Source organism: Genypterus blacodes, unplaced genomic scaffold, assembly GCF_046128005.1.
Source record: "Genypterus blacodes isolate CSIRO-AG114 ecotype Tasmania unplaced genomic scaffold, CSIRO-AGI_Gbla_v1 ptg000020l_1, whole genome shotgun sequence".
NCBI lineage: Eukaryota > Metazoa > Chordata > Actinopteri > Ophidiiformes > Ophidiidae > Genypterus > Genypterus blacodes.
In genome coordinates, this window is record NW_027466833.1 from 744,216 (window position 1) to 757,984 (window position 13,769).

A 13,769-nucleotide genomic window follows, 5' to 3' on the forward strand; every position below is an offset into this window, starting at 1 on the left:
CTCCCGCTCTGTGTGTGTCTGTGTGTGTGTCTCTCTCCCTCTCTCTCTCTCTGTGTGTGTGTGTGTGTGTGTGTCAGAGCTCCTTTTCCCTTTTTTATTTCTGAGGAGTGTTTTCCATTAGAGGGCAGTACAGAACGGGAAACAGAAAATCAACATTTCAACCTTGAGTTCTCCCTGCACCTTTTAATCTGTAACTTAAACGCTGGTGTGTGTGTGCGCGTGTGTGTGTGTGTGTGTGTTGCTACGTTTTCATCGCCGGCCCGTGAAATCCATTTGGGATGAATTATTCCTTCTCTGGGAACAGAACATATGAAGGGGTCAAAGACGGACGTGTGTGTGTGTGTGTGTGTGTGTGTGTGTGTGTGTGTGAAAGAGAAGTCGCTGGAATCGACTGCTGGAATCCTTCAGACTCATTCCCTCAGCTGATCTATTGTAACATTTCTATTTATTTTCTTTGTGAAATTCCTGATCCGCCTCATTGTCCGCTCCGTTTCCAGAGCGTTCACCCTTCTTCTTCTCCTCCTCCTTCCTCTTCCTCCTCCCAGGTATCCTCATCACTCCATAAATAACCCGGGCTCTAACCTTTACAGAGACGTCTTAAAGTGGCTCTCTCGCTGAATACATTTGAACTTTCTGCTGCATTTTTGAATCCCTTATCCCGTCTCAGCTGCTGCGGGCGGATCTGTCTGCTGCCGGACGCGCTTCCTCTGCCATCGGAGCGGCGGCGGCAGCAGCAGCAGAGGCAGAGGCAGCGTGGATGTCGAGGCAGCAGACAGGCAGATGAAGAATGAGACTCAGTCTGTGGTTTCACAGAGGGCTAATGATGCCTGTGGTGACTACAGGCTACAGTCGGCCCCCTAACGAAGGGAGCTGTGACACAGCCACAAGGGGTCCCATTTAAGGCAGCCGCACTCTGAAGTGCACTGTAAGCACCCTCCTTTTTTTCGCTTGTGGCTAAGTAAATTCTATGGAATGCTACGAATATAGCAAGCGAAGATCCTGATGTCTGTGGAGTTCTTGCGCTTGATGGAAAACAAGTCCGGCATCAAAAGCCTCACATGCACAGGCGGTAATTGGCCGTGTAATTGCTGAGGTAGGGAAGGAGTCCGGCCCCCTTTTTTATTTTATATTCCTTTACATGATGGCAGTATCGATTGTTATTAAGAAGTAGTAGCTGCTGCGGCGGTGGCGGCGGCGGCGTTTCTTATTATGTCTGTAATATTCCGTCGGTCATCTCGTCGCCCCGTGCAGCACTTCTGTATCATGCTGGCACGCTGATAAAAAAGGAATTAGATTAAAAGAGGCTGAGACGATCTCATCATCCGCACTGTTAATCTCTGTGAAACCTTTAATTTTGCCCTAATATCTCCTTCCATTTCAGAGGGAGAGAGAGGCTGAGTGAGTGTGTGTGTGTGTGTGTGTGTGTGTGAGAGAGAGCGCGCGCGCGCGTGTGTGTGCACGTGCGAGCGAGCATGTGGCCACGCGTGTTGGGTGTGTGCACATGTGTGCGTGTGTGTATGTCCATATGTGTGTGGGTGAAGTGGATGATATTGAGTCTGACTTCATAAATCACCCAGACACTGATAAACTCCCCATGCACCCACACACCGCTAATGGGCAACCCTTAAGGAGTGTGAGTGTCTCGTGCGGCGTTTGATTCAACATTTATTAACCCCCTCACACACACACTCACTCTCACATACAACACGCACACTCAATTGAGCCCCAGAAAAAGAGCGCGGCGCCGCTCGGTGGCATTCGGGGGGCGCGAGGTTCTGACCCGGCCCGGACAGATTAATCACGGCCCGGGATACGTTTTAGCTTATACAGCCCCAACATAACAACAACAACAACAACAACAACACATTTCCTAACATTAGCTTCCCTCTCATAACTTATATCCTGTCGCCAACTCCCCACTTCCCCTCTCACATCCTGGCACCTCTCCTCATTATAGAGCAATTTTCTGCCCCCACATCAAATACAAACTCTCCGCTTCCGTATCTCGCAGTCATCTCGCTCTTCATCCACGCCGGCTCGCAATTCTAACATTATGGCACGACAAAACCTGCCTGCGTCCCCGTCCACACACACACGCACACACACACACACACACACACACACACACACACACACACACACACACACACACACACACACAGAGGAGTTAATGTGAGGGATTCTTAAAGAGAGGCTTTTATTCAGCCGCTTCCTGACCTCAACACAAGTTTTGTTATTTTCCCCGGCCAAACTTCTTGGAACACGCTGTTTATCCCAGCTGCGAGCGGAGCAATGCTGCTGGGAAAGCCAGAGGAGTATCCGCCGCGCAGATAGGCAGGGTCCAACAGTCCGTCAGACAGACAGACAGACAGACACGGTGGATAGATAGCTAGATAGACGGGCATTAGACTGGGGCTTGGCCGCCGTATCAGGTTTCCTCCCCCTCTGTCTGTCTGCCGAGACGGGCCGGCCTCGGAGGCCCTGACACCGAGGCACCGCGCAGCCAGCCAGCGACAGCTGCCACAGCAGCGTCTAATACCAACACGCCGCACGCCGCGCCGCAAGTACAAAGATAAATATCATTTCAAACGTGGCGTACTTTGATGCTCTCGTAATGATCTTTGTGTTTGGAGAGACGCAGGATCCACGCCGAGGCTTTCTCTGTTTCTTTAGAACAAAGAGACCCCCTCGGATTTAGTTTGAGACGGAAAGAGAGGGAGAGAGAGAGAGAGAGAAGCGGAGCCACGTCGGAGTGTGTGTGTGTGTGTGTGTGTGTGTGCGTGTTAGTAACCTTGTATCACTGTGTCATTGTAACCCCGTGAACCCAAGTGTTGGTCTGGGGGTCTCTAATTAGGAACGGCTGATGAGTGGCCGTGCATGACGTGGGAGCGAGTACGTGTGAGTGAGTGAGCGTGTGTGTGTGTGTGTACGCGTGTGTGTGTGTGTGTGTGTGTTTTGCTCACGTATCAATCCATGAGCGCGCTGTGCAGTTGTCAGCGTGGTAAGGAGAGCGTCTCAGGCTGGAGAAAGTGCAGGTCTAGCCTTGGTCATGTTGACGAAGGGGCGGCACTTCAGAGGCTCCAGGACCCCATGGCACCAGTCTCCCCAGTCCCCCAGACAGACTGGGAGCATCTGGGCTCTGTCAGCGCCTCTGGCCCCCGCAGACTCCGATCTATATGACGGGGGAGAGGAGTGGATTGGATCAGGGAGAGGGAAAATATGAGCCTCATTGCCAGATTCCTCAGCCCTGTGCATGCTTTGCCAGTTAGCATGTTATATATATGTGTGTGTATGTGTGTGTGTGTGTGTGTGTGTGTGTGTGTGTGTGTATGCCTGCATTAGGCCCTGATAACAGGTCATAGTGATTAATTTTTCATGACGTGAGATGGGCTTATCGATTGGCTAATGCTGGAAAAATGCTCTCTATAAATTGTCCAATTAAGTCTTAATTAAAAGTGCAAAAATATGCAAAGACTCTTCGGAGCCAAACACGGTGACGGATAAAGATTTGTTTGACAGATATCATTCCAGAGATTTCTTTACAGAAGCCGGGCGATGATTTGATCAGGCAGATATAGTTCCTAGATGGAAAGCGATACACACACTTCGCCAAGACTAATTAATCCATACACTAAATTAGGAATCTAAACGCTGGCCGCAGTTTAACAAGGTCAGGCTTAACTTCTCCTTTTACACTTTATTTCACTCTGCAGCGGCGGGAAAAGAAGCCCTATCAATGCGCTTTGCTTATTATGATTGACGATTGATGATTAAGTCCTCCAGCTGACACACACCGCCAAAGCCGGTGAGTTGGAATTGGATGTGACACATACACAGTTCTGCGTGTTAGGTAATTCGTTGACGAGGGGCCAAATTCATTTATGGAACAGCGGTATTGGCAGGCGTGGACACTCTCTGCAAAAACAACGATAATCACAGAGGTTTGGCGCGGCGTGACAAGGACTCTTCAGGGAAAGGCCCTTACACGCTGCTTTGTTGGCTGTTCCTCCCTAAGATGGAGGGAAACATCCGCCGCCGCCGCTCACAAGATGAGAGTGGCTCAAAGTGAGAGGCGGCGGTGGCGGCGGCTCGGCGAGGTCTTTAAACGCCTCGCGTTCACCGACTGGGGTTTCATTTAATTGATAAAAATCTGGAATTTAAGCTGACGTAACAATATTTCTAGAAATACAAATTCAGCCTCAACTTTGACTTGACTGGGTTCTGGAAGCGATGATATTTTTAATGAGGAATTGATGAAATAAAGGCTCTGATAAATCCTCTGTAATGAAACATAAGGGAGACCCTGTCTCAAGCCATTTAATCTCTTTTTGCATTCTCCATTTTTTCTGCTAATGAGCCTTATTGACAATCAAACAGAAGCTGTCATCCCCCAGGATGCAACACTCCCAGCCCCTGCGTGTTTGTCATAGTGTCCTGGCAATCAGAGCTGCCTGCAAGACCAGGCTGGCAGTTAGTGGTTCTCACAGCAGCGCTGCCTGAAAATGGCACACTTCCTGTAGAGTTGCAGCTGCCACCTCTGCTACTTCCATTACTTTCTATAGCATGCAGATGTTGTATCAACATTCCCCGCCAAGGGGACTGCAATAACTGCGAGATTCATGCCATGTTTCAGAGGCACGTCAATTTCTCAAGTGGCACAATTAAAGAGGGAAATACAGTACCAGGTTTTTCACAGGCGCTGAAATCGGAAAAGGCCTTTTTCACTTCTTTTTTTTTTCCAATGGGGCTGTTTCATAAGGATTCAGATATCCGCCCCATTTTACTGCCCTTTTCCTGAGTGGAACTGTTCTGTGAGCCTTTGTGCGGCAGACCTGTCGTGACCCACAGCGGATATGGAAATGGGGCTAAGGTTTTATGGGCCAAACGGATTGGACACAGTCAAGCTCAGGGGGCATGAATATTGGATGTTATTTCTGCTCCCTTTTTTATGTAATCCATTGCCAATACATTATTAATAGATGATATCATATCCAGAACTACTGGACAAAGCACTACAGAAGGGTACTATGAAAGGAGCTCTATGTGTGTGAGGCTGGGGCAGAAATGCAGCTGGAGTGATATTATTTTATCACTCTGACCAGGCCTTTCTTTACACTCTGAGTTTGGGACAAAGTGAAGTTCATGAAAGGAGAATAGGGTGAAGCCTGCATCTCTGCCGGGGTAAATCCTGCGTTTGCGGGCTTGGAATGCACTGAAACATTGATGAAGTATCAAATGACACCCAAATACAAGTTTAATGGATTTTGAAGCACTGGGATACTTTGCTCATCCTTCCCCGCCGCGGTGAGTGAAGTGGAAATCTTTGTGCGAGGATCTCGAGTTTTCCTAGCGAAGCCGACTCCCAGTGTACAGTGACTGGGGAACGCCGGCTTATCTGATGTACTGATTCACAGACGGGAGACGGCGCTAATGTGGGACTGTTTAAGAAAAAAAAAAGGTCAGATTCTCAGTTTTGATTCGGAATGTGGAATTGTTTGTAGGAGGGAGGGGGAAAAAAACAAAAAGGTCAGGATCGCTGTTTGTGATCCGGCGTGGTCGCGGAGTTACGATCCGGCTGGAGTCGCGCAGGTCGGAAGGCTCACAGCGGGGACACGCAACTCGCCTTTAAACTCCAAACTTCAGGGGCGTCGCGGCAGCAAAGTTCCCCCTCGGCGCTGACGAAGCAAAGAGCGGAGACAAGCGCCCCACCTTCCCCTTTACACGGCGCCCTGCGGTGCTACTGTACACATGTGACACAAAGGTGTTACAGCAGCACAGTGGACCTATAAGAGTTGCATAGGGAGTGGATGAGTAAGGTAATATTCTCTTTTTAAGGTCAGTTTGAATTGTTTTTTCTCATGGGAAATGGCAGATTGATAAAGAGCAAACAAAACCCCTTTTCTGAATGCTTGTCCTCCATGGCCTCAATGAAGGTTTCATTCCTTTATATCATCCAGCCCAATTCCCAGCATGCACGGCCATTGTGGCTCTTTCAAATGGAGCTCTCCATTGACTGGCTCATTGTCCGGCCGGCCTTTTGTGCGCGCTATCACCGGAGCACAATCTTTCACCTGAGCAGCAACAGCAGCAGTGGAGCCCCCCTCGCCACCGCCACCGCCGCCGTCACCTTAAGCAACCGAGCCGCCCACGTAGACGCCCGGCTGCACAATTAACACGCCGCTAATGACCGAACTCTTTTAATATCAACTTTTTACAAAGCCGGGGCCTCTCCGGTTATTAATATGGTTATTAGTCGCGCTCAGGCTGCCGACATCGAACGCCGATGTTCAATACGACTGTTCGGGCTCTTATTATTGAGAGGAGGCGTTTTCTTTTTTCCTTTCTCTTTTTTTTTTTGAAATATAACAATGCATGAGCAGATGTTTGAAGCGTGGCCCTCGGCAACACAAGGCTAGTTAAGATCGATATTGCTTTCAATATTTCTTTCCTTTGACAGATAACCAGTACTGAGGAAAGTCTTGATAAGAGTGGCAACATATGGATGTGGTGAGCCTCGCTCCCTTTTGATTGTGTGACCCCGTGACCTTTGCCTGCGCGCGAGAGGGAGGCGGCCACATGGTACGGCGGGGGTCTGTCAGGCTCTGGTTATGGGGCATTATTGACCCGGGATTTATAAATATTTAATGCACACATTAAGATCATGGTGGAGGGTGGCCATTAGAGTTCTCCAATAAAGAGGCTCTCACGATGATTGAGTGGTGTGGCAGAGCCGGTGGCTGCTCATTGGGTACAGAGAGACGTGCTGAGACAATATACTGTACCTGTGCACTGCCAAACGCTCCGGCTCACAACTGGCAGGGACAGAACACACACACACACACACACACACACACACACACGACAGCGTATTGTTCTTTTATATTTAAACGTCTTGTTCCTGTGTCCTTTTTTTGGGGAGGGACAGTCTCTGGAGCGTGAGGGACGTCTCACACTGAATAGATTGAGTACGCGTCCTTGCTTAGACGAGTCTTTGCCATTAAATAATAGAGACAACAGCCAGGGAGGCCATGGATCCAAAACCTGTGTATGCGTATCTGAAACAGATAATGCAATGTCAGGAAGCAGATGTGCAGCCATTGTTATCAGACGCATTGGATTATCGGGGGAATGATTTGAAGCACAAGGCGATCGCGGCGGAAAATTAAAACGGCCCCCTTTGAGTCTATCTGCCCTTTGCGCTATCAGCAGTCTGCCGGACTATCTGAACGCGGCGGCGACGGCGAGAATCTATGCACGGCGCTTTGACATAATAAGCTGTGATATGCTGATTGCTGCTCGGGGTCGCTGGCGTTTAATTGTGCATTAAAAGGGAGCGGTGGCGGCGGACAATGTTGCCTTGATGAGAAATTGACATTTTGTGACCCCGCTCGCCGTGACCACTCAGGACAGCAGATAAGACGCTCAGTTGTTTTTAAGGAGAAGTGCCATTCTTTCCCCTAACACTCCTATCATTCGGTTTGACCCACTTGATGAGTATAGATTTCACAGTAGCCCCCCCACTCCCCTCACACACACACACACACAGCCCCCCCCCCTCCCTCCCTCCTCTTTCAGCTCTCAAACTATAAGAGGTTCAAAACGATACCAGCCCTTATAGACAAAGGATAACCTTGCTCTTTCAATGTATTGATTCTTTATTAACTGGGTGGCTTAATGCAATGAAATGAGGGATTTGAATGAGGCCCGTTTGGGGCGCTTTGAATCAAAAGCTCGCACTGTTTATGAAAGACTACAATGAAGCTTTAAAGCACCACAGATGCAGGATGTGCTGATACAAACACGAGTAGGCATGTGTCACAATGTCAGAGTGCCTCGCTTCAAGAATATGAGCAAGAGCAGTGTTACACTTTCCACAGGTTTCAAACAGTTATCTCCATGGTAACGTCCTAAACACGACTACGCACAGACGGATCACAGGTTTGTCCTCAGAAAGGTTTCTACTGGTCTCTACTGTCCCGGGAGTCAGACCTCCAAACTGTACCAGGCTCAAAGCTCAAAGCTGAAGAAGTCCACAGTTGAGGAGCTATTTGTGTTTTTACTGAAAATTTTAATAAAACATCACTTATTCATTTCTGTTTCCATTCCAAATGTTGACATTTTTAAATTTTCTTCCCTGTAAACACATGTAAGCTATGTGGCAGAGTCATAAGTGGTGAGTAAAAATGACTTCTATACATTCTACAAAACAGAAAAAAATACAACCACAAATGGAGTGCTTTTTTTCTCCAAGGTTGCCCCTCATGCACATTAGTCTCTATTGGATCTTAACAACTATCATATGGGTCACAAACAATTTATTTGACAATACAACCAACAAAGTTTTTCTCCAAAATGGTCTGTATAGATAATTTAAAATCAATATAAAAATAAACAATGAAGTTTGACTTCCCCTTAAAAAAAATGGACAGAGAGTCTTGACGGAGTAACACAAAGTTTTTGAGGATACACGTGAAATATATGCACATTGCATTTCATCAAATACAAAAAGAAAAGAAATGAAGGCAACAGTTCTTGGCTGAATTATCTGTGCTGCATCACTATATTAAGGGCATGACGATTAATACATACATAATGAAAAGCAATATACAAAATTTCAGAGATAAATACATTATTTATAGTTGATATGTTACAAAATTTTCCCTCAGTGAACGCAAGTGTGTGTGTGTGTGTTTGAACAGAAAGATGACAATGAAGTTACTATACGCCTACATTCTCGATGGATTTTAATTTTGTTTTTTTAAATGTTTTTTTGTCGATCTAAAAGAACATGAAAAAAGACAGATGTATAAATATTTAGCACAAGTTTGGCAATATCACAATAGTCTACAATTTTTAACCACATATAAAACACATAAGGGAGTTTGGAGCTAGAGGGAGGCGACCGCTCCCCATCAACAAGAAACAGACTTCACAGTAGCCTAGGAATGCATTAATATACAGTGCTAGCAAAAAAGTTGAAAAACATGGCGAAACACACTTGCTTAAAAGGAAGCTCTAGACATGGAAGTACATCGTTCTCATCAACAGAGCAGTGTTTGTACACCTCAGTGTGCTTGTTGAGTCAAGGAGATTTTTTTTTAACTTTTGAAGGTGATTTCTAGCTACAATAAATTACAAAATTTAAGTTAAAATGCAGGAATGAAACATAATACAACCTTCCCCCGCCCAGCCCCGCCCCCGCCCCGTTAACTTGTATTTGTTGTACTTTTTAAGATGGATTTTTCTACATTATATATCTCATATATTTTTCCAGTTGAAATTTCAAACTGTCTTGGCCCCTTGTGTATTTTTCCTTCACACATAAAAATACAAAAAAGTCACATTATAAAGACGCACAACTGTTGGTGTGGATCTATTCAAAGAGAGCTGGAACAGAAAAAAGCGATTTTTTTTCTGAGGCAAAAACGAGTTCGTTGGCAAATGTGCTGTACATCAGTGTTTTTAACTTTACAACCAGATGGCGGAGTCCTCAGAGTCCCTTCCAGTATTGGATGTATGGTTGATTGGGCAGATCCGAGGCCAGAGCGCGACCCGACAGGTATACAAAATAAACCCTTCATCATCCCGTGTCCTCTTCAAGGGTGAGAAAAATGGGGAAAAATGAAGCAAAGACAAAAAAAAATCCCTCAGAGAGAAAAGAAAAATGAAAAAAAAAAAAAAAAAGTTCCTGGTGAAATCCTTTACTTCAGGTCGTGAAAGTCGTTTTCTTCTTTTTTCTTCATTTTTAAAAACAGAACACAGGGGGTTTGGGGCTGGGGGGGCCGGGGGGGGCGACTATACATTTCACCAGCGTTTTTTTTTGTTGCTGTGTGCTGAAGTGGGAGTGTGTGTGGGGGGGGTCAGGGGTCAGGGGTGTGTGTGTGTGTCCTGTGAAGTGGTAGTAGTGTAGTAGATTGGTGCTTGAGATGACGGAAAAAAAGTGCATTTACATTGGAGGGACTACCAGACCGGACATGGCTGCAGAGAGAGAGAGACAGAGAGCAGGTCAGTGTGCTGCGAGGAGACACACACACGGGCAAATAACAAGACAAGCAAAAAGAAAAGTAACATTCTAAATGTGTGTGTGCGTGTGTGTGTGTATGTATATGTGTGTGCGTGTGTGTGCATATGATTCCAGCCATGTGACGGTGCACAAACGCGCGTCCTGTTTGCGTTTGCGCCTGTGTGTGTTTGCCGTGTCCGCCCGCCCGCCCGCCTCCCCGCTGCTGCCGCCCGCTCGTCCCGCTTACGGCCACACTTTGAGAACCCTCCCTCCTGCTCTGACATTTCAGCCCCCAGCACGCCACTCTTTGCTACGTGTGATATTTCTCCTGGCGTTGGGGGGGTAATGGCAAACAGTGGCCCAGACTCCCAGGAGACGGAGCCGCGGTGACGGCAAAGCAACAACACGGTCACTTCCCACAATACCACAGCGGCTACAGCACTCCACGCTCGCTCTCTCCCCTCACACTCGCTCTCCCCTCATCCTTCTCTTCCTCACCCTTCCCCGCTACTGTACGCCACATTAGTCCCCCCTCGTCTCCCGTACACATTCCTTAGGTCCCGTTTCTGTGTCATTATCCGCGAGAGAGATTAGCTCAGATCAAAGGTAGCTTCCGTTATTCTTCCATCGCCATCTGCTGAGGATGTCATTAGCAACTGTACCTCACCCTCCCAGTTTATATATTCGGTATTTTCACACGTTTTCACAATTAGGCAACTAGTGAAGTGCCGGGATGATATATGATTATATTGCTGTGAGTATATTTGTAGAGTCATGGTTGAAATGCTTTTAAGTTTGCCAGCGCAGATGATGGCAAGGCATTGCTCATTAATTTCTGCACAACATGTATTAATAAGTATGAACGTGTAGCAAGATGAACTTTAATTTCCCACTTCATTAAGCCCAATGTTATTAATCTTGGGGCACACACTACGGCTAAGCTTGTTTTCAAAGCAATCATGTTGGTCATGACACATGCACAAAACCTAATAAACATAATTACTAAAACAATTCCGGGGAAGGTGTTTTCCTCCGACATCAGAGCGGATCGTTTGTGCCAAAGAGCGACGAGGACGTACGAAGATCGGCGTGCGTCTGGCTGTGGGAATGCGATGCGTGCGTGCGTGTGCGTGTGTGTATGTGTATGTGAATGTGTGTGTGTCAACAGAAAAAGGTGTAAATTGGCCTGTCAAAATGCATATATTTGTAATGATTAATCCCTCACCAAACCGGACAGAGGCCTGAGCAGCGGTATCTGACCAGTAGTCCGTAGGGAAGGGATGAGGGGGTGAGGGGGGCTCACCTTGCAGTCCGTTGCCGTTGGCACTGGTGCAGGAGGGGGGTGGGGAGGCCTGGGGTCGGACCACAGGGGCGAAGGCGCTCTTTTGTTTGACTGCGGAGACGATAGGGAAGAGGAGAGAGGGGAGAGGGAAAGAGGGAGGGTGAGAGTGAGAACGTGCTGTGAGTTGTGCTGGAGAGAGGGAGAGGGCAGTTAAGGTAAGGCAGGGATAGTGTTACCGCCAGGGGGGATACACCATCAGTACTCACACGCCATTACAGGCTCCTACCATCAACATCTTGTCCGGTTGAACAAATACGGGTGGCGTGAAGTAAAATATACATAAAAAGGAATATTTCTCTTTGTCCCCTCAAACACGTCAAACCCAACAAGGCCTCCATGAACGCCTAGCCGCACGTTATCATCGTCAGTAACCCTGTCACAAGTGATTCATAGTCCTGCAAAAACAAATGTGGGAACTGCGGGAATTAAATCAACGGCGGCTTAGCGCGATGCCGCCGTGTGATAGTGGCAAGCTACTCACTTCCATATGGGGAGTTGGCAGAGGATCCGTTGAGGAACCCAGGGGAGCTTGGCACTCCCAGGTTCATGCCGGCGTTGCCGTAGCCGTTCATGCTGTTGCTGACGGTGTTGTAGCTCGACTGCTGCGGGGTGCTGCTGGAGATGTAGCCCCGGGGGGACACGCTGCTGGTGTTCCGGCTGTAGCCCACTGCAAAAACACACCCATGGAAAAAATACGTTTCATTCCTTTCCACCTTCTGGGAAGTCACACTGCAAAAAATAAATCTTTTTTTTTTTTGGCTATCGGTGAGTTAGGAAAGCTCTTATTTTCTTAGAGTGAAGGGATAAATCTGTCAGTGTGGTGAAGCTACATGGAGCTGAGGCCAATACAAATGGAGCTGGTATGTGAAGGCTGAGATAAATGAGCGTCAACGTCCTGAGATATGAGGGAAAAGGAACTAATAGCTGTACCAAAGAGAAGAAGGAGCCTTTTTTTGCTGCGTGTTCATTGATTAAATGAATTAATGAACAGAATATTGACATTGTCCTCAGCTTAGACTGTGTAGTTTGATACTTGAGTCTAGAGCTGTTTACCTGTTTATACTGTACATGTGTGACTAATCCCCCATTTTAACCGGGAGCAAACATCCTCCTTCACTATGAGTCATTTTGGTGGAATCCCTTTAAGAACCCCCCTCCTCTTCCCCCCCTCTGGTCCCTGGACCCCCCTCTTTGGGAGCCGCTCAGGTGTCGTTGCCGTACCTTGGTCGTTCCCTTGTGACTCGGACACATTGACTGCTAGCTGGCTGCTGAAGGAGTTGACTCCCATCATGCCGTGGGAGGCTGTGTTGGCGAGGGAGGGGATCTGGTTGTGGTTGCGTGGAACGCTGTACAGGGCCTCGGCGATGTCGGCTGCCCTCTTCAGAATGATCTCCTGACAAGCACAGAGAAGCCAGAGGTTTAGTTTTTTTATAGCGATGCTTAGCTTTGATGCTGAGGTTCACGGCTGCATGTTTAACCCGGAACGCATGTAACATACATACATCCAGATATAAGTGGTAAAATCTCTCGTTTTACAGCGGCTTGTTATTTGGCAGAGGACCAGATTTGATGCATTCACACACACACACACACACACACACACATGCGTACAAACCTGATTGTTGTGGGGCATTCCATACAGAGCTTCAACCAGATCGGCTGCTCTCTTCAGTAACACCTCCTGAGAGAGAGAGAGAGAGAGAGAGAGAGAGGGAGAGAGGGAGAGTCAAGTTAATAAGAGCTAAACTGATTATGTTTTGGACCCCGATGGTCAAAAACACTTAAGAATCACAATGGAGACCCCCGGCGCGCCTCGGAAATATTTACATATTGAATTGCGTAAATAAAAGCCACCCTGATTTAAAAAGCACCATTGCTGTGTTTCTACAGCAGCTCCACTTTTCTCCCTCCAACCAAGCAGAGCAGTGAATAATGTTCCCTATCTTAATTAAACTGGCATAGTCCTTTAAAAACAACACCTCACCCTGATTCTGGCTTCACGTTTGCACCGGAGTTCAGCTCCGAGTCGCCTCTCTTCAGAACAATAAAGTGAATTAGCTCTGGGTTAATCTAGTTCTGTTGTAATGACATTAAGGAATTTTTCAATTAACCTCTTTGACTGGCTGTTGCAAAGGACTTCACAAATGACTTCCCATCCAGCAAGAGCTGGGTGCTTGTGCCTTGGGGACACGGATGCTCAGGATGTGGTCTTATCCATGTCTGCATGCTTGCCCCCGCTTGACAATGCGGATTAGCTGTGTTGCTTTGGCTCTTAACACTGAAAATGAGTTGGCCCCAGATCCCGTTCCCCCCCACCCTGTTTGGGCTCTGGGCTAGGTGGGGTTTTTGGCCCGTTTGTGTATCTTTATCTGCTCTTTGAATTGAGCACTTACAATTAAATCCCTCTCAAGCAACCAAACTGCT

At 47.4% G+C, this 13,769-nt stretch overlaps 1 protein-coding gene across 6 annotated transcripts in view; it reads right to left on the reverse strand.

Moving 5' to 3' along the window:
* Positions 1–7,953: 7,953 nt before the first annotated feature.
* The window catches only part of LOC142991667 (transcription factor COE3), a 71,171-nt gene continuing 65,355 nt past the window's right edge, over positions 7,954–13,769 (reverse strand). For 3 of the 6 annotated variants that reach the window (XM_076141762.1, XM_076141761.1, XM_076141760.1), the window contains exons 12-16: positions 12,961–13,026; positions 12,567–12,738; positions 11,827–12,012; positions 11,307–11,396; positions 7,954–9,978 (exon numbers count right to left, since the gene is read on the reverse strand). In XM_076141762.1, the coding sequence (XP_075997877.1) occupies positions 9,947–9,978; positions 11,307–11,396; positions 11,827–12,012; positions 12,567–12,738; positions 12,961–13,026 (546 nt within the window). In that variant the 3' untranslated portion in view covers positions 7,954–9,946. Of the gene's footprint in view, positions 9,979–11,228; positions 11,397–11,826; positions 12,013–12,566; positions 12,739–12,960; positions 13,027–13,769 lie in introns of all 6 variants that reach the window. The other 3 variants (XM_076141759.1, XM_076141758.1, XM_076141757.1) reach the window with 1 other exon arrangement.